The following is a 21,260-nucleotide window of genomic DNA, read 5'->3' on the forward strand; positions in this document are numbered from 1 at the left end:
CTATTGCATAGGAAACGGCTTTGCTGTTTCATGAACATTCTAGAAAAGCAATTTGTCCCTTAAGGAGATTTTTCCAGCAATAAATTAATTCCTTAACTTTCCCCACCCTCCACTGATCTCCCACCTCAGACCACCCACAAGGGCTCTTCAAATGCTTATTTGTACTTTGCATTTGTAGAGCCCTGTATATCTAGTAACAACCATAGATATTATATAGCTTGTAGAACCTGACCATCCAGGAAAGAATCAGCAGTTCAAACCCTCGGTTGTGACTGGAAAACAGACTGGCCCTTGAGAAAATGGAAAGTGGCCATCCCTGGTTTAGGTCGTCGCTTGTGAAGGCAAATGCAGAAAGCAGTAATGTTGCCCACTCACCTGAAAGTATAATTGCCAGGAATGAGGTTAGACAGATGTAAAATGGCTGTATCAGCTGATATCTTCTTTTCTCTCAAGGGACCTTCAATTTCCTCCCAGTGGTAACTCACTATTTTAGTATCACCTGTGCTTTCTACATGCAAGAAAATGCCAGAGTCATAAATTAAGAATTGATTTTCATCATGAGCAGTTCTAATTATACTGCAAAACCACAGTTGCCTGGTACTTACGATTTCCATCAATGAAAGCAGAAGTGGTAGGGAAAGAAATCTCCTGGGCTTTGGGAGACACAACAGCAATGGGCGGCTGATTTATTTTGATTGCTGTGTAAAGATGAGAAACAGAGGCTGAGGTTTAATTAAATAAATCTATCCCAGGCAATTCAATCATATTGAGATAGAATACAGGCACAAAGCTACGAGCAAAAATCATTCTCTAGCTGCTGAACAAGATGAATCCTTAAGCAATAGGGCAAAAATAGATTTTGAGTGCAATAAAAAAGAAAAATTAATTTTTGTAAATTACAACAGCTAAGCCACTTTGGGTACAATCCAAATAGGATAGATTGTACAAGGTAGGGGTGGAACAAGAGTTTTAAAACACAGCTTTGTAAATTAAAAATCTCAGGAAAGTTCTTCAAATATTATCGTGAACCGCCCAGGGACTTTTTTATATGGGGCAGCATATAAAAGTACTAAATAAATGTACTAAAAAAGAGCCAGCGTGGTGTAGTGGTTAGAGTGCTGGACTAGGACCGGGAGACCCGAGTTCAAATCCCCATTCAGCCATGATACTTGCTGGGTGACTCTGGGCCAGTCACTGCTCTCTCAGCCTAGCCTACTTCACAGGCTTGTTGTGAGGAGAAGCCCAAGTATGTAGTACACCGCTCTGGGCTCCTTGGAGGAAGAGCGGGATACAACATGTAAAAATAAAATAAAATAAAATAAAATATCCAGTTCTGCTGAACGTGTGAAATACTCTACAATAGAAATCTAGTATATTAAAACACACTTGTATACATTTGTTTTGTAATAAATGGATGCAGTTTGGAGGCAGGAGGAAGAGGGATGCATGTACCTATCTAGATCAGCCTTGCAAAGTCACCCACACTCTACTTGTCTCTGCTGCATCTATTAAAATACTGCACAGCTGCTCTGAAGTTTAAAGAGGGAGAGAAAATCCAAAATGCCCATGCATATAGTTATATGATACCCAGTGCTTAACATTGCCTAACAAGGCTAACACACCACAGCACAAAGTCATCTGAACAGGCAGCTTGAGTTATTTTCACCTCTTCCAGCTTTAAAGTGCAGCAGGTGGAGCTTGAATGTGTGGCAACAGAACAGTGTGGTGGATGAAATTTGCAACTCTCCAGTGCTTATGTTGCCAGCACTGCCATTCTGCAGGCTCCTAGGAGCCTTTTTGCTTATGCTTGGAACTACAGGCTTATAGTTCTCACTCTTAACATGCTCAGGAGCCTCATGGGATTGTGGGCTCCCCGTTTGTTGGCATACTGCAGACAGGTCACTTAGCAGGCAGCGGGACAATGCCCCCAGGTTTATTTTATTTTATTTATTTAGTTAGTTTATTTATTTTGTTAAATTTATATACCGCCTTTCATTAAAAACAATCCCAAGGTTCACAGCTACCAAGTGAGCTGAAAGGGGATTAGCCTTGCATCTTTCCCTCTATTGGGAATGCCTAAGCAGACCCAAGTTAGCTTTCGAGATAATTCCACTTTCAAGGTCTTTCTGTCCAAAGACTTTACTCTACTTCCCCCCTCCTCTACAGTTGCCTTTACTTCCCCCTCCTCTACAGTTGCCTCAGACAAGCTAATGCTAATCACCTCAGCAGGAAAGCCAGATAAGGCACTATGAACCCCCTCCCCCATCACAAAAAAGCTAATGGGCAATAGGAACTCAAGAGGTGAGCTCATTGAAATTACTGGTTGGTTTACCAGGTCCTTCCGACCTAACAGATACCATCCTTGCACGTCCGTTCAGTCCATTTACATGCAGGTTGTTCTTGATCATTGTGTTTTACTCAAGCACAGCAAACAAAGACAATGGATCCTTTTGAGATCCACCGGAATTTCCCTCCTCAGGAAGAAGGAGCAGCTAGTATTTCACCTCAGGGTACATTTAGGGCTATAACTGGCCCTGGTTTCTTGAACCAGTATGCTCCATTTGGTCTCTATACCACAGAGTCACCCACTGTTTGGGCGACAGACCTGACATCAGCCATAACACCAGGCCATGTCTTGCTCTTTGTGCCATTCTCACTCTCAGCTTCCAGATCGGCCTTTCTCGCTGGCCCGATCTACTCAGCCCACCTTGCTGCTACAATAAGCTGGCTACACGAGAAGAAACACGTTTTGGATTCACCCCTGCTGCCTAATCCCCGAGCTGCTTTGGGGTCTCTGCTGCTGCCTGCTTCCACCCCTGAGGAAAGAGGTCCTCCGGCTGCATCTGGGGGTCCAATCACCACTAATGGAAGGACGAGGTTGTATGATAATCACTATGCCCCTCTGGGCTCTTCCTATCACTGCTCTTTTCTTAAATCCAAAAACCTGTTTCTTCACAGCCTTCTTTTCTCTAGCCAGCCTGGACATCATTTTAATTTGGACACCAAGCTAAATCGCCTCTTTGCAAGTCTGGTTAATCTCTGTAACGTATTTTTAATAGTAATATTGCTTGAATCAACTCTCTTACTCTGCTGTACCCCTAAACCCTCAAATAAAAGCTTAATGTATTTTGAACTTCAACCTCTCTTTCAGTTCAGTTCCCCGGGACCAGAACTTTGCACAAAAATTATTCTGACCTGGGACTGCTCCACCCCAGCTCACTAACTTAGAGGTGTTTGCCAATCACCCCCGAGCAGCTCCATTAACACTTACCTGGGGGCAACTCCATCCCCACAAGGTGAGCAGCAAATTAAAAGGCTGGGTGCACCTGAACATTCACCACCCTGAGTTTTATTTTTCCTTAAAAGATAGGGAAGGATTATTACACACAAGCTGTAAAGCTGTTATAGTTGTCATTATCTGATGAAATTTGAGCATAATTAAAGGATCATGTGTTGAACCAGCATGTAGGTATAGAAAAGCAAGAGATTCATTTATCTGGGAAACTGATTTACCTGGCTGGACAGTAACATTTACAAATCCTTCTCCAAATGCATTCTCAGCTGAAACAGTCACTTTGAAGACATAGGCACCTACTGGGAGCTGAAATAGGATTTTTAAAAAAACAACAAAACCATAGAAATAAAAATCCAGTTACATGCAAGATGTATACATCCGATTATATGACTGATACAGAGACCACAATGCAGAATTAGATGTATGAGCATGTACCAGCATCCTGCCCAATGCCTAAAGGAGGAATGACTTGGAGCAGGGCATTAGAGAGCAATTCAGAATACTGTAACTATGCTTGCCATAAGGGACATTTGTGGGGGAGGAAATGTAATATATCTTGGCAGCACCGGGCAAGTATAAGTAGAAATATGAGAGTCTAGCCAAGAAGTAAGCCTGGAAGTACATCTGATGTGATGGGCTATCAATAACCACCTTGAGCTGCCTGTGAAATTCCCTCAGACATCTGATTGGCTTCTGCCAGAGAAAAAGACCTAGGCTTGATGAATCTTTAGTCTCTTCCATTATTACAGGCCTGATCTGCATATTTGAATAAGAAATTGCAAGAAAAGCTATTCCTTTTTCTCTAGCTCCATAGATCACCTTCTTCATTTGACAAAGAAAAATACTTCAGCTCTGTAACTGGTTCAAACTGAAACAGCATCACTAAAATGGCAATACTGCAATCCAGATGCATATTATGAAGGCTGAGGCTCATATATTATGTGGTACACTCACTGTGGAGTACCTTAGTATACAGACTAGATAGCTGCGAAATCTATACCATAAGAAGCAGCCCTCAGAAACGTGTTCAGTTAGCTTCAACTTGGCACTGGTGTTCACTATATCAGTAGTGTAGCTCAGACTACAGCCATTTCAAGTACTTAAGTGCTAGTTATTAGGTGTAGATAGTTATTAGATGCTATATTGTCAAAAGGCTGTATTATTCTGGTCCTGTTGCAGATATTGCCCTGATTTTGATAGGGTAGGTCCACTGACACCAGCTTTTCTAGCAGCCATTCAAGATACATTACCCACAGCAGCCAAATCTGTACTACTTCAGAATATCTTTCCTACACTGAATAAGAGTCAAATCTGACTAGGCAGTAGTTGACTTACTTGAGAAAGTGTCAGGGTTTGTTGGTGCCTGTCCTCAATTTCACCATCATAGTCATCAGGGTGACTGATCAAGCTCCATTCATAACTATAGGCTGTCTCTGAAAAGAAGAAACAGCACAGCAATGTTGTCTTCGCTTGGCTGGCTGTGAGATCTGGCTTCAGTTCCCATGTTCAGCTAGCCTTCACATGATAGACAATTGGCATGTCCCCTTACCCTCCACCACACAAGAAGAACTCACCTGAAAGTGATGGTGCCACTACAAATGCATGCAATTCAACTTCTGTTTTTGGTAAAGTGACTTGTAGGTTATCTCCGGTTGACACCAAGAGTTCTTTTACTGCAGCTAAATTAGGAAAAAAGGAAGGAGAAAGGTTTGTTTAAAACCAAGGGACAACTTGACTCATGATATTCAATGGCTGGCACCTTTCAACTTACTGAGTAAAGAACCTTCTGTGGCTGGAAAAAGAATCATATGAAATAGTAGTTAAGGATTACTAATTTCCCCCAAGACTTGACAAATTTCCCCCTTGAAGCTGGAACTGCAAAATGAATTTCTTAAGTAGACAATATAGTTTATCATATATATCAGTTTAAGATACTCCACATGCAGGTATTTTCCTTTTGCAGGTTTGTGGCCTTATCTATGTTTTGTCTTCTTAAGGAAGGAGCTCCATGACTGAATAGTTCCCATTTTGGGTGCAACACCTGTCAACTTGCACAACATTTCAGTCAGCCTTGCAGAGATCCACAAAAGTTCCTAATCCACACTGGTGGCGTTTTGTTTTTTTTTAACCAGCCCACATATATTTATGCCAGCCATTTATGGCCAAAACTTTTCTAAAACTTCTCTGGCCTGGTCTACACGTGCAACTGAATGAGGTAGGAATGAGATGGTTGACTGACAAGGTGGTAAGTGGATTATACAACAGACTGCTACCATTTTTTGATGTTCTATGTAAAAACAGAAAAGGGAAACACTTTCCAAATAGAATGCTAGCACAACAAGGAGTGGGCTGACTAGAACCTTCCTCTTTGCTGTAATAGATTGCTTTTTACTTTGCAGTTTTTACATGGGGAACTATTAAAAAATGGCACAATCCCATCTGCAGTCTGACACGGTACAGTCCAGTCTACCACTTCAGGATTCCACCATTCATGCTGCTACATGTATACAGCAAGCCTCTGTCCATCTAGAAGAGAATCACATGCAACCAGCTACTGACAAGCCTGATTTAAACAATTACTGAAGACTTAAACGCACTACTAATAAAACCACAATCACAAATAATTTACCTGTTTTGGCAGCAGCAGTGGGAACTAGTGGGAAGCCGATTGGTGCCACTTGATCAGTAGTGATAGCACTGGTGGGAAGTGCTGTATTTTTATCTTGTATGAGATTGCCTAGGCCTGTTTGAGTTTGTGCTGTAGCAGGGGAGAGAAATCCCACGATATCTGAAGTAGGTGTTTGAACCTACAAGATGAATTGTAGGAATATTTAAGTACTGTGAATGTTACACCTCACAATCGGATGCACAATGGCAACAGTGTAATGAAAAACCCACGTGCAAATTTGTGTTATGGCTAGAACAAACAACTATCTACCAGGGATGGGAAAATATTGTAGATTTCTAGGTCTCAGCATCAAACATGAAGGTACCTGGGCAATCAAATGCCTGGCAATTTTTATAAGGTCTAACAGAAACAGGAAAGGCCCCCTGGAGTTAGTGGAAAATGTTATTGGCTGGTATCCTGATTAATGAAGCACTTGCAGAAGGACATTGCACGAGTGCAAAGCTGTTGCACTAGTTACTTGCGCTAAGTCTGGAGACTGCATTCCAGACTAGTGTTGCGCTACCACAGCATGCTTCCTCTTTTTTTAAAAGAAAGCTTTTGTACTAAGAGCACTGTAGTGCAAAAGTGCAATTTTGCAAATCCCCATTTTTGCACAACTATGCGATCTTTGTGTGCTAGTGCAACGTTGTTTGTTCTGCAAGAACTTTGTTAGAATGTCAGCCACCACACGGAAATACATATCCATACATCCAGTTTTGTGCAACCACTACAAAACAATTCCTTCTGCAACCATGAAAACAATACATGTCAATGATCACTAGGTAGTCTCACAGCTATAGAGGAGACCAGCAGTTGAATGGGATATAATAGGATTCACAAAATACCTATAAAATACCTCCAATTAAACATCAGAAAGTTGCCATCTTTCAACAGGAAATAAGTGCTGGATGGGTGATTGTTTTTCTTTGGTGCAATGGCCTATGGCTACACGCATTGAATATAATCTAAAAGCCAGCACCTTGTACAGTGCCTCAATTTGAGCACACACTGAATTGGACATCTGAATTGTCTGAAAGGCTTGCAAAACAATTGGGAAGAGATCAGAAGTGTATATAAACCATAATACCTTTAACATAGGGTTATGGTTTCCCTTATTCACAAAGGAAAAAGAAAAACCTAATACTAATGTTCACATGTTAATTCAGAGCGGATTCTTGAAATCAGCCATTACATGGAGGAGAGTCATGGTGGCTTATATTGTCAAGAATACAGAGACTGCATTGCTACCTTCGGGGTAGGTCTTACTTTCGGGGAAACAGGGTAGCTCATACCAAATGGGGTATGTTTACATCACTAGCATCCATTTTATTCTGGTTTAATTGTCACGTGTTCCCTCAAAGAATCCTGGGAATTGGTGAGGATGCTGGGAATTGGTGGGAATTCCGTTAGAAACCCCAGTTTCTATATATATAGTTGCCAGGATTCAATGGGGGGAGCAGAGGCGTAACTAGGGAAAACGGCGCCCGGGGCAAGCACTGAAATTGTGCCCCCCCCGCTGCACCCCCCCGCCGCCGCCCCCAACATACATCTGACTGACACACATGTGTTTTTTCCTCACAACAACCCTGTGAAGTTGGCTTGTATCTCAAACATCTGAATTATGATGCAATGAATGATGATACATCCTACATCACACTTAGGTTTTTCCTCACAACAACCCTGTGAGTGACTATATGTATTTTAACAAAACGAAAACCAAGGACTCCAGAGTAATTCGAGGGACTAGGGTGATAAAGACTCCTTATTCTCCCGCTGTTAAAGAAAGACTCCCCTTTTCCAAAACCGCACGCTATTTACACCAGAAAAGGTTTCAAATGGAGGGGGAAGCAGCGAGATTGAAGTGGGGGGCGGCGGCTGCAAGTTTCAACAAGGGGTTGGGCTGCTCGTAGATGATGGGGAAGCAGCTATATTGAAGGGGGGGCGGCCACAAGCTTCACCAAGGGGTTGGGCTGCTGCTGCTCGTAGATCATGTAAGGCTGAGATGCAGAAGGAAGTAAGTGGCAGAACGGGCGGGGAATCGGGGATTGATAAGAATAAGAAGACTACACAACACGACAGAAGAGAAAACACACACCTTGTTGTGACCACCCGCCCGTCGAATCCGCCCGCCTGCCGAATCCTTTCTTGTCCGTGCCGCCAGGTGTCCGTGTCCTCCTGCCTGCGCCTACAGCCCCAGTAACAACGCTCTCCTCCGCGACCGTGCCATGTGCAGACAAGCCGAGCTGGGAGGACGCACGCATGCGCAGCGCGACTCGGCACGCCGGCCAAGTCACACGTGCGTGCGTGACTAGAGACCCTCCCTCACCCTGGCTGGCAAGCCACTAGAGGGCCTCTTTCTGGCTGGATATAAGTTCCATCGCAAGCCAAGGAAAGGCAAGAGCATGGAACTAGGCGCCCGCCGGAAAGCCAGGCCAGCAAAGCAATGTGGGGGCACGGGCGCGGAAGGGACCGCTCGTGGGGGAGGGGGCACCAGAGAAATTTGTATTGAAAATCTTTTTTTTTTTCAAAAAAAAATTTTTTTTCAAAAAAAAATTTTGGGATCTGGCGGTGCCCCCCATGTGACCCACAAAGATGGCGCCCGGGGCACGTGCCCCCCTGCCCCCCCTATAGTTACGCCTATGGGGGGATAACTAGTGTAACTAGTAGCTTGAAAACTAGTGTAGATAAGCCCTTAGTTCACATTCTCAGGGGCGGAGCTGCAATAGGGCACATGAGTCCCAAGAACCCATGCTGCCCTGCCTCCAGGGCTGCCTCACTCACCCCTTCTCCTCACCTCGCCACCACGTGCACCCAACAGCTCCCATTCCCACGGCAGCGCTCCCTGACCCATGGGGAGGTTGTCCTGCCCCTGCTACTCGGCAGGCCTCTGCACATGCGCGGCAGCTATTTGAGCAACTGGCGACTCAAATGGCCTCTGCACATGCACAGGGCCTAGCTGAGCGGTGGAGGCACGGCAGCCTCCCCATGGGATGCTAGGTCAGGGAGTGTGCCGCTGCGGGAGTGTGCCGCTGCGGGAATGGGTGCTGCCCTTGAGAACACGGGCTGCCTATGCCCTCCCTACGCCCCCTGCACATTCTGTCTCCAACAGCAGTCAACCAAATAACCCTAGGAAGCTCACAAGGAGAGCACCGTGGCAATGGGCAGCACCTGTTGTCGTCTCAGCATCCGGTAACTGGAATGTAGTGGCAGACATTCTGTGCAGTAGGAAACCAGTGTTAGTGAACCATCAGGGCTGGTTTACAAAAGGCAAGCCCTGACAGCACTGCGTAAAAGTTAGCACTGAGCAACTGCCTTGCATAACTGCCCTGTCATGCAACACCATCCAGACTGCCTTTCATACTTTGCAGCAAAGGCTTGATGGGTCCCTAACACCACCTTTCTGTTGCATGGAATGTCAACCTCTGTATCTGAATATGGGACACTCCATATGCCTGTCAAAGTATCATCAGCAACACACATTTGCCTCCATTAATACAGGCAATGCTCCAAACACATGGGCATCTCTCCAAGCCTGGGCACATATATACACGATTTCTCATTTCTCTCCTCCTCTTTTACTATCTGGTAGAAATCTGAGTGCCTTTAAATGATGCAATTGTAGAACAGAATGCAGAGGTACTCAAGCTCATCATTTGAGCACGGGGTACTGTACTATATGATGAGAATTTTTTGCCACTGTGTATGCAAGGTTGTCTCTTCAACTACAAGAGCTAAATTCTTGCTTTGGAAAAATACCCGAGTTTCTTAACATTTCAAAGATGCAAAGACCCTCAGAGTCTCTGCGTAGCCTATGGGCAGCAGGTTGTCCACCTCTGCTTTACTACTTACAAAGCAATATTTATTTATCGAATTGGCATGCCACCCCAAACTTCTGGGCGACATACTGGCTGACATCCTGACTGTTACTCAATGGCAGTCCTATTGCAATTAAGAAGTTCTTTAGAGTAACTCCTGAGTAGTAATATTAAGGAATTTAGTCTGGATGCCAGCCACTATATTTCTTTTTCTTTAAAAAGTCATTATGTTACCTGCTAGATGCAGAAAATTCCAAAGCAAACTCTCTCTTCCTCAGTCTTCCTCTTCTATACATCTACCACAATGAGGAAGAGCAGCTAGAAGATATAAACCCTGTCAGTCAAGCCCTCAACAGGATGGAAGCTCAGACCTCTCCCCATTGTTTTACCCTAAACCAATGTGTACATGAAGTTGAAGTGCAGAAGTGGCATACACATTTTTTACATAGGACTCACATCTCTTACATTGTTTACATTGTTTATCAATTGTTTATTTGCACATATTTTTGTGCAACTCCAATCTGAACTACATCACTTCTAAAATGATATTGGTAACAGACATACCTCTTCTTCCCAAGTGCTATTGGCTTCTTTAGATGGTTGGAAATCTAATTCACTTTCAGATTTCTCCACTGGGTCCAAGGTAACCTCTGGCAACTCTCCGGGTTGTTCAGTGACAGAATTCACTACAAATTCATTTTCAGTTGTAGCGCTTCTCAAAGGAGCTTTCTCTTCATTTTCTGCCAGTTTTTCTTGTTTGTCTCCATTACTCGGTTCCGAAGCGTTGATGTGGTTTTCAGTGGTCACCACCAAGTCCCAGTCAGCATAATTAACATTCTCCTTCTCTTCATGCTTGATGCTCAGTTGAAAAGGGTTCTGCTCCATATCCCCGTATTCATCTGGGTAGTCTGGTATGTCTTCAAGGCTATGCTCTTCGCTGAGGAAAGACAATTCCTTCAGATTATTTACTTCCTCGGATGGGTCACCTTGCAGTGCCATAGAGCGGATCACATTTGACGGCATCTGCCTATACCCCAGCAATGCAGTTGGTCTCTGTGCAGGCCTTTGCACAAAGGTCAAAAAGGATTTCACCTTCTCCATTTTCTTAGGCTCACAGTTTTCTTTATGTTGACATTTGACAATGTAGCAACGCCGCTCAAACATCCAAGACAGGTCGCAGTTGGAAAGGTCACAGCAGGCTGCCATGCAATCTGACATTGACACCGCATGGGGGACCCGCATAATTTTAGTTGTTTTTAAATTGGGAGATATTATTGCATCAGAGTACTTGGCGCCTTCTCTGCACTGCTCACAGAAACACCCTGAAATAACAGGCACTGATATCAGGAAGATGACAACAGCACAGCACAGCCCCCCACAAAAGTCTATTTAAAAAGCAATACAAAACATCTCTAATGTTTTCCTTCCTTTTAAAATGTACACTCATTTTGTTTTTAGAAAATGACTTTTATAATTCAGTATTTTTAGCAGTGGGGGATATATCTTGTTTGTTTGCTTAAGACTGTGAGTCCTTTTGAGACAGGGAATCATCTCAGGTTATTTATTTTTCTAAGTAAATCACTTTGAACACTTTTGTTGACTAAAAATACTGTAATCAGAGTAGTAGTATTTAAAATTCAGTTTAAAAATGTGACTACTGCCAGGATCCTAACCATGTTTGTTTGGAAGTAAGTCCAAGTGATTTCAGTGGAACTTTATTTCAAAATAAATATGCTTAAGATTGCAACTGAAGATTGGGGGCAGCCGGGGTGGGGGGTGGGGGGTCATGGCTATGTGTGCTATGTGAAAGTGCTGAAGCAAAAAATATGCACAAGTCATGTTTCCACAGTATTTTGTGGAGGAGAACGTTCTGCACCTTCTCCCTTCATTGGGTGGGCACAACTTACACACACACACATACTTAAAATATTTTGTCCTAGCTAAATGCCCAAAGTGGTTTATGAAGTAGAATAAAGAGCAATAAATATACATAATATGCATGAAACACACATTACCCCAGAAGCATGTAAAGAGGACGAGGAACTATCAGCCTGTTTTGGCACTTCCACATTTCATTCATTCATTATTCAGTTCTACATTCACTTCTGCCCCACTTCAACTCATTCAACGCACTTCTGCCCCAATAAAAATAGGCACAAAAAGTGGCTTACAATAATAAACATAGTTAAAGACAGTAAATAATTAAATAGCAGCATAAATGGATCATAGAACAAATCAATCCAGAATTTTCACTTGAGGTACAAATGACCAGGCTCAAACTATCATACTTATGATACATAAGTATTATGCATCATTATGTTAAGATCCAGCTCCCTTGAGAGGTCCATAATGCTGGGGACAGTTGAAGGAAAGAGAAGACGAGGACAGCCAGCAACAAGGTGTATGGACTTGATTACAACAGCAAGGAATGCACCACTGAGAGACCTTAAAGGTCAAGCAGAAGACAGATTATCCAGGAGAGAATCATCTATGTGGTTGCTAAGAGTCGACACCGACTTGATAGCACTTAATCAATCAATCAATCAAATCAATATATAACAGTGGCAGTTTCAAAACACAAGTACATACGATTGCTCACAAGTACGTACAAAGTAAGTAGGAGGGAAACAGAGGTTCCTGCAGTGCACGTGCTCTGTGCATCATGTCATCCGAATCCACTCAAGCCCGGGTGGCAATCAGTCAAACTGATCTGTCACCAACTCTATCAAGCCAGATTTAACCCTTGGTTACAAACTTCAGGTTGAAGCCGATAACAAGACTGCTGCAAGCCGGACTTGAGCAGGTTTGGATGACATGCTGCATGGGAACATGAGCACTGCAGGAACCTCCAGTTCCCTCCTACTTATGGGCAGAGGTGAGAAACCACACTATATGTTTAAAAGGAGGACTAAACACTGGGGCAAAGCTATGTGGCAACCAACTTGATCTGTATAGCTCAGAGGACTGCTAAGCAACTTTGCCTGAGGAAGATTTCTGTCTCTTTTGAAATTTTGCACGCTTACACTAACAGCAACTGGCCTAATGAAAAGCATTTGTTTGTGATTTATTTTATGTGGCCAATATGGCAGCATCTCTCTCTAGAAACCTCAGGAAAATGCATTTCTGAGCATGGCATAACAAACAAGTAGGCATCAGTGTTCTAATTGTTTTTTGTCTGTGTGCAGTATGAATTTTGTTCTGGATGACAATATCAAGGCAGTGTGCACAAACATGCATTCCAAGTGGAATCTTCCTGATTCAACTGATCCCTGAGCAGGATCTAAAATTAACTGAGCGGACATCAAAAAACTTGTGAGCACACACACGTACACATGCCTTAGGGGGAACACTGGTAGGCATGTTTGTCCACATGTGTGCAACAATACCAGAAAAGGAGCTATTCTAAAGAGTACAATACATCTCAATATGTGGACTGAGAAAAAGCAGTGGCCTAGAGTCTTGGCATCTAAATGCAATGTGTCCAAAGCAGGAACAAAACCAATCAAGATGCCAAGCATACATGCACACACGCACACACCCATCAGAGCAGGTTCACCATATCAGTCACCTTGTCAAAATGATCATATGAATCTACCAACCAGAGGAGGTCAGGAAAAGAGAGGGACCATTTGCTTTGAAATGAAAGAACTGTGTAATAAGGAACCAGAGAGACCTAATATCTCTATTTCCTATTTATATCACACTAACCAAAGCTAGACAGATGACCCTCGTTATCCGCATATCCGCAGTTGAGCAATATATACCCAACTTTATGATCTGCAGTAAGCAGTTTCACATATTCGTGGTTTTCAACATATGCAGTACTGCCTTTTTATGTTCATGCTCTTGCTACATGTGCTTGTGGGTTGTAAGAGAAGTTTGGAGGATGGTGGAGTGCTTTGGTCTGCATTGTTTGAGGTTTTTGTGCTTCTAAAAACCATTTTGGGTAGCCTTTGGTATCCTTAGGGAGCTATTAGCATCCATTGCTCTGAAGCTTTTGGAGGCTTCTTGGAGCTCTCTGTGGAGCCTTTGCGAGTTTTTTGAGCCATTCCTGTGGAGCTTCTTGGAGGTGGAGGAACTCCTCCAAACCCATCAGGAGGAATTGACAAAGGGAGAATTGAAGGACATCATCTAGGCAGCTCCTGATAGTGAGGAAAAAGACAAGAGAAAGAAGAGGAGGAGGAGCTCTCCAAGCCCTTCACCAAAAAGGGATTGTCTGAGATTCTGCAGCTGGGGATTGCCTTGGCCGACAAGGTCTTCGAACTTGATCCCCTGATGGAACACAGCGTCGAGTTCAAAAGGCAGCTGGAAGCTGCTTTGCAACCCTATGAGGACACCAACTGGGTTCTGCAAAGCAGGATCAAGCAAAGCACCAGGACCAGGTACTTTGAAAAGGTAGCCACACCCAGCACCACAGCACAAGAGTCTTCATAGGAAAGCGACACCCTTGCTTTCGACAGCTAGGAGGAGGAGGAGGAAGAGGAGAAGGATAACAATGACAATGCCAGCAGCAGGTCTGCCTCTCCAGTGCCAATTTCTACCTGATCTGTGCACCACACAGAAGACTGGACTGAGTTAACTTCTCTGCATTTTAGGTTTAATTTTTGCAGCTGCAGGCCAAAGACTGGAGAGAGATAGAATGCTCTAAACTCCAGCAATGGAGTTGGCGGGAGTTCCTACCCTCCCCCTCAAGACAGGGTTGTGTACCCAGCAAAACGACAGGGTGCCAAGGGAAGCCGGGGGGCTCCAAACGCCATGGCAACCCCAGCAATTATCTCTCAGGAGTCAGGGAGGGCTCAGAGAGATGTGCAACAGCTGCTGGGGGATGGGCGGGGACAGCCCAGGAGACGACAGCTTGGTAGAAAGGGAGCAGAAAAGATATTAACTCCACAGCTGCAAACGGGTGCAGGGATATTAAGGAAGGGGGTGGAGTTAGAGAACAAGTCCCTTTTGGGAACCAGGGGTCAGCCAGGGAAGACGGAGCAGGTTGGAAGGGGGAGGAATGTCTGAAATGCAGGGCTCTATTTACAGTGGGTATAGAAAAGAATCACCCCCTTTGATAGACCTTAAATTCTGGTTCCCTTACATCCTGAAATGAAAACACAAAGAAAATTCCCTTCACCAGCTGTACTTATCCAATGCAACCTATAACATCCAACTGAAAAACATCACAATTACAGTCCAGAAAAAGTGTCAGAAATAAAAAACAAGAATTACTGAGATTGAAAAAGGATCACACACACACACCCCCAATGTCAATATTTTGTTGAACCACCTTTCGCTTTAATAACAGCCTTGAGTCTGTTGGGATACTTCTCTATCAACCTTGCACATCTAGACAGAGCAATATTTGCCCACTCCTCCATACAGAACTGTTCAAGTTCGGTCACATTGGATGGTACAGTAGGTGTTGGTGGACTGCTATCCTCCCTGGATCCGGTCGGCCCTCCAAACTGGATGGAAGAGCAAGGAGGAAACTGGTAAGAGAGGTTACCAAGAGGCCAATGGCCACTCTGAAGGAGTTAAAGGACTTCATGGCAAAGAGTGGTTGTTCTGTGCATGTGACAACAATTTCACGAGCGCTCCACAGATGTGGCTTGTTCGGGAGGGTCGCAAGGAGAAAGCCACTTCTCAAGAAAGGCCACATTAAAGCTCGTTTGAGCTTTGCCAGAAGGCACCTTGAAGATTCTGATGCCAAATGGAAACAGGTCTTATGGTCAGATGAGACCAAGATTGAACTATTTGGCCTCAACACCAAACAGTACACCTGGCGTAAATCCAACGCAGCTCACCATCCACAACACACCATACCTACAGTGAAGCATGGAGGTGGCAGCATCCTGTTGTGGGGGTGTTTCTCTGCCTCAGGGACTGGGGCTCTCGTTAGGGTAGAAGGAAAAATGGATGGGGCAAAATACCGTCAGATTCTGGAAGAAAACCTGCTACCCTCTGCCAGTCAGTTGAGGATGGGCAGAAGATTCACCTTTCAACATGACAACGATCTGAAGCACATAGCAAAATTGACCACACAGTGGCTGAAGGAGAAAAAAGTGAACGTCCTCATGTGGCCCAGTCAGAGCCCAGACCTAAATCCCATAGAAAATATGTGGGGAGATTTGAAGATAGCAGTCCACCAACACCTACCATCCAATGTGACCGAACTTGAACAGTTCTGTATGGAGGAGTAGGCAAATATTGCTCCGTCTAGATGTGCAAGGTTGATAGAGAAGTATCCCAACAGACTCAAGGCTGTTATTAAAGCAAAAGGTGGTTCAACAAAATATTGACATTGGGGGGGGTGATCCTTTTTCAATCTCAGTAATTCTTGTTTTTTGTTTCTGACACTTTTTCTGGACTGTAATTGTGATGTTTTTCAGTTGGATGTTATAGGTTGCATTGGATAAGTACAGCTGGTGAAGGGAATTTTCTTTGTGTTTTCATTTCAGGATGTAAGGGAACCAGAATTTAAGGTCTATCAAAGGGGGTGATTCTTTTCTATACCCACTGTAAGCCAGGGGCTGCCGAGGATGAGGAGATCAGCCGGGATGGGCTTGTTGGTCTGACTGTCTCCTAGAGAGGAGCTCAGGCCTTTTTCCTCCTGCTGATAGGAGAAGGGGGGAGTGAATGAACTTTCCTCCTTCCCTAGCTCTGAAGCCATGTCCACGCTTAGAATTTAGTGCTGGAGGGCGGAAAGGTTGCCTTGGAGTATTCCTTGCCCCGGAACACTGAGAGGAGTAAGGTAACTCCTCTTCTTTAATTTAATTCAGTTTAATTTTGTTTGGCCAACCTTCCAACCAACCAGGCCAAGGGAGTTGTGCTGCTAAGTGCTGGACATCAACTGTGGGGTGAAGAAATGTCACAATTATGCATTACTGGGGAGCTGGGGGCCATTGCTGGGGGAGCTAGAGAGTGGGAGAGAAGGAGAGCTAAGGTGTCCAAGGTATAGCGTTGTGCTGCATCCTTAATTCTGCTGTTGGATGAGATCCTGCTTGGAATTAAGGTGGACCTTGGCACACACCAAGGTGTGTGGACCTTGGTGGACCTCGGCACACACAGTCCTGACAACCGCGTTTTCCGTGGTCAGGCCATTGAGACCTGACTTTGGCAGGTGGGGGGTGAGGTTAAAATATATCTGCAGTTCCTAGGTGGCCGGAAATGATCTCTGACGAAATTTTCTGCTACTTTTTTGAAATGACCTCTGAGATCCTCTCTTACAGAAGGGGGGGTCGGCTTTGAAGGAATTGGGTGGAGTGTACCTGCCCATTCCCGAGCCAGGGTGTGTCGCCCAGTAGGGCGCTGGGTAGGATTTCAGAGTTCTGACCTGCTTCTATTGGCCCGCACTGTTCTCTAAGGGTGATTAATCACCTGGTGTTCCAGTCTGCCATGCTTTGTGTAATAGTTAACAAAGTTGTGGCCCTTTTCTTCCATACTAAGTCTACGTGTTTTCTTGAGCTGGGGTCTGAGGACAATGTTTAATTTTTGTTTTAAAATGTTTTTAAATTTTTAGTTGTTGTTTTATTGTTTTTAATTTGTTTTAGCTTTTCATTGTTTTATAAGTTGTTTTAATTGTAAACCGCCCTGAGCCATTTTGGAAGGGCGGTATATAAATCAAATAAATAAATAAATAAATAAATAAATAAATAAATAAATAAAATAAAACTTTCATATAACATAAAATACACGACTGATAGGGTTATCGTGGCCTCAAAGGAATCTCTGATGCAAGTGTTTCTCCTCTTCACACACTGCACTTATAATAATGTCCTTCACAGACTCATTCAGCTTCTCAATTCCCAGTCCCATAAGATGGTGGTTGTTCAAGTGAGCTATAAAAGCATCACCATAATTAATGTCTTGAAACATAGTTTATGACACAAACAGGCAGCTAAAGTTTGTATCCAAGTTAGAGTCCAAAGTTCTAGTTTCCCTTTTTGGAGAACTGAAATATCACTATGAAAAGAACCCATTTCACTTATACTGGCAGGAGGCAAAATGAAAGATCATTTTGCCCAATCAGGGGTCAAGAAAGCTCATTACTAGCAGAGACAGAACTCTCAGCTGAGCTTACTAGATGCTGTTGCATCACCAGAGAAGAGCGAGCTTCTTGTTTACCTGCAGTAAGATCAGGGCAAGGCACATGCTGCTTCTATAAGGAAAATAGCCATCCTCCACTTACTCAAGCTTATTCTGTTTGACGAGGAACTAGCAGCTAAGAGAGCAAAATGCCTTTTGCCTGTCTCTAGACAAATTTCTGGGTCCCTGCAAAAATATCAGTTAGGATATTACATAATAGATAACACATAGTAGGGGCGTGTGTGTGTGTGTGTATTTTAAGATCATGATTTCCCCTCTCTCATTTTAGTAATTTGACTTTTTGGTGCCAAGTTCTTCCTCAGAATCAAACCCTATAAGATATCTTAGGCCATATTCATATGCATCCACAGTGGTATGGGAGTCACTTCCCCATGACAAATACCCATGCCACATGGAAGTGTACATGAATAAAGCAAACCCATAGGCAGGACAAGTTACAAATGTCCCTCTAGCCAAAGATCACTTGCTCAGCCAGTTTGTGGCAGTGTCCAATGCCCCGATGTCTCAGTAGTGGAGGGGAGGGGGCTAAAGACATCTTTCTCCTCCTACTCCTCCAGTCTTCCTCATTGGGGACTGTCTTCTTCACTCCCTAAGTGATGTAAGACTGCAACATGTTCTGTTGTGGGTACATGTGAACTGGGCAGTCAACTGAAAACAATGATGGGAAGGGAGGGTGAGCAAGCAGAGAGCTGTGCCCTGCATATGGCACCCCTATGTCACATATATAATATGACATCTCTGCTTGGTGCCGCCCATGGTTCTGGCTCTCAGAGGTGTCCGGGGTCTGGTGCATTTGGTTCCCTGCCTTGGCAGAGATCCAGGCTGAGCCTGGGACAGGATACTAGGTAACTGTATTACTCAGGAGATGTGTGGCTTGGAAAAGAAATGAAAGCAAAGCTTATACATTCCCCAAAAGAGCCTGCAGAACTTCTCGCACTGAAATGAAGGGCAAAACCCAGTGGCTGACTAATCAAGTGCTGGTCCTATGTGAGAAGCGGAGAATTCCCAATGAGTTCACAACTTATGCAGCACCAGAACTCACCTGGAGGGATGGGGGGTGGGAGGGTGAATTTCAACAACTTCTGTATGCCCCGGAAACATCCTGAGCCTGACAACAATATTTCCCTGAGGACTGCCTGACCATCAGAGGCACATTTTTGTGTGGTACAGCGTGCTTTCGAGAGGGCAGGTCATTGAAATTCTCCCTCCTGAACGATCACTGCTGCTGAGTTACTTTGTATACATACCGTTTTTCAACCAAAGTTCTCAAAGCAGTTTACACAGAAAAGTAAATAATAAATAAAGATGGTTCCTTGTCACCAAAGGGCTCACGATCTAAAAAGAAACACAAGAGAGACACAGCAACACTACTGGAACAATTCTACACTGGGGTTGGATAGGGCCAGTTGCTCTCACCCTACTTAATATAAGAGATCCACCACTTTAAAAAGGTGTCTCTTTGCTCAGTTAGTGGGGTAAGTTAGTCAAAGCCACTGACAACAACACCATTTCTCACATAGCATCATCACTTTCTTAGTCTAGATGTCAACAGGTGTCATTTGAGTGACATTTGAAATCTATACCTTCTGTTTTGAGACCTTTTAATGTAAAAGCAATACATAAATAGGGTGGCTACATTTCAGTAGTTCAATACCTACATGTTTTGGTGCATGATACTGAAACACAGCTATATAAATATAAAGCAAACAAGCCTAGTAAATGGTCTGGGAGCATGGGATGTTGCATCGTTGTTGATTTTAAGCAAGTATAGACATGATCAGTAACCTGCATGGGAGAGCACTGGGAATCCTATATATAAATGGGATGCACGTATAAGTTATATATTTTTAAGTCAAGAGATTGATAAATATGGGCAGAAAATGATCACATTTTAACAGAGCATTCATTAGTCAACATTATAATTCTAGTTGGTAGCTCCTAGAGAACACTGAATTGACTGAACTGGCAATGCCTATTTAATAGAGACAGTTTTACAAAGCAAAAAAGTGAGGCAAAAAGGCAACTGCACACTGAAATGTACTGATTTGAACTTGAGGTATTTCATATGTTACAGAAAAGCAGATAAAACAGGAGCCAGTCATATTTTTCTTTTGCAGTCTGTAGTACCATGTTCAAAGTGGGACACACTCATCTCAGTGAGATTCATGAATACCACTGGTCAACTGGAGACCAAGGATCTCACCACAGGTATAAAAGAACATAAGCACATAACAGCATAAGCAGCGAAAGCCAAACTGTGGGTCATTCATACTTGCCCTGCTTCCACTTCTTGGTCATGCAGAACCACCCATCTTACCAAATAGGCCAAAAGTTTCAGCTTTCAACTGAAGACATATTTTCATCCACAGATGTATACACTTCTGGAGGGAAAACCAATTTATAAACTAAATGCTACAAAAGCTTAACTCTGGCAAGCTTTGCTGGGGCTTATGAAAATCTTTCATAAAGCAAAAAGTTGGAAATTCATCAAAGATCTGCAGAGTTATGCTGTATTCATTTTTAAGTTTCCATACATAATGAATAGAGATTTTATTCTCTCTGAGGGTTACTTTAATGTTATTGAGATCTTCTGTGAAAAATTGCAAGCCTCTTAAAAAACAGCTACTTTATGAATAGTAAAACATCTTTTCCAAATGTGGATACTGTGGGTGAGGGAAGATGGAATTACAGGGGGGAAATATTGAGTTAAATCAAAGTTAATCCTCAATGAGGGAACAAGCCAAACAGTATTTTGCACAAATGATCAAACATCGGTCTGTCAAGATGTTACAACAATTCAGGAAACATACAAGGCTTACAACGATTGTAGGATTATTTACAGCAATGTTTTCCTACTCACATACATTGAGACTCTCCTGTCAATTCCAGGACATTAAGCAGCTAATTTCTAACACAGCCTTCATTTCAAAAGGAATGCATGAGTCTGTTGCAAATAAGTCAAGAAGCATCAATTTCCAAAAGCCTTTATTCTGTCTGTCTTTTAAAAGTTTTGGTGCATGGTGGAGAAGTCTTGGGCCCATGGACCTTTCCCCCACAACTGCTCTTGTAAGCAAGTTATGGTACTCTGTCATAATATCAAAAATACTAGAAGTGGACTCCTACCTGTTAAGGCCCCCAACAATAAGCAAAAGGCTGCTAATCCAAGAGCCATTCTCCTTCAAGAAGGCAACGCCAACTCTACTTCCAATCAAAAATTTGAGGAGTCTACAATATTATTTTAAGTCTCTTCACATAGTTTGATATCCAGCTGGAGACCTGCAGGACATAGAAAAAGAAAAATACAAAGAAGGGTCTACTACAAGATTATTTATCAGATTATCACAGAACAAGCAGAGAGAAAGGATGGAGCATACAATTATCCCCTGCT

General features: G+C 43.4%; 1 protein-coding gene across 6 annotated transcripts in view; it reads right to left on the reverse strand.

Annotated features, from left to right (window-relative positions):
• The window catches only part of KIAA0319 (KIAA0319 ortholog), a 62,484-nt gene that overhangs the window by 31,585 nt on the left and 9,639 nt on the right, over positions 1-21,260 (reverse strand). For 4 of the 6 annotated variants that reach the window (XM_053246896.1, XM_053246895.1, XM_053246894.1 and 1 more), the window contains exons 2-9: positions 20,996-21,148; positions 10,343-11,100; positions 5,925-6,102; positions 4,870-4,974; positions 4,631-4,728; positions 3,514-3,601; positions 606-698; positions 376-508 (exon numbers count right to left, since the gene is read on the reverse strand). In XM_053246896.1, the coding sequence (XP_053102871.1) occupies positions 376-508; positions 606-698; positions 3,514-3,601; positions 4,631-4,728; positions 4,870-4,974; positions 5,925-6,102; positions 10,343-11,100; positions 20,996-21,044 (1,502 nt within the window). In that variant the 5' untranslated portion in view covers positions 21,045-21,148. Of the gene's footprint in view, positions 1-375; positions 509-605; positions 699-3,513; positions 3,602-4,630; positions 4,729-4,869; positions 4,975-5,924; positions 6,103-10,342; positions 11,101-20,995; positions 21,149-21,260 lie in introns of those variants that run through there. The other 2 variants (XM_053246900.1, XM_053246899.1) reach the window with 2 other exon arrangements.

Source organism: Hemicordylus capensis, chromosome 4 (assembly GCF_027244095.1).
Source record: "Hemicordylus capensis ecotype Gifberg chromosome 4, rHemCap1.1.pri, whole genome shotgun sequence".
Taxonomy (NCBI): Eukaryota; Metazoa; Chordata; class Lepidosauria; order Squamata; family Cordylidae; genus Hemicordylus; species Hemicordylus capensis.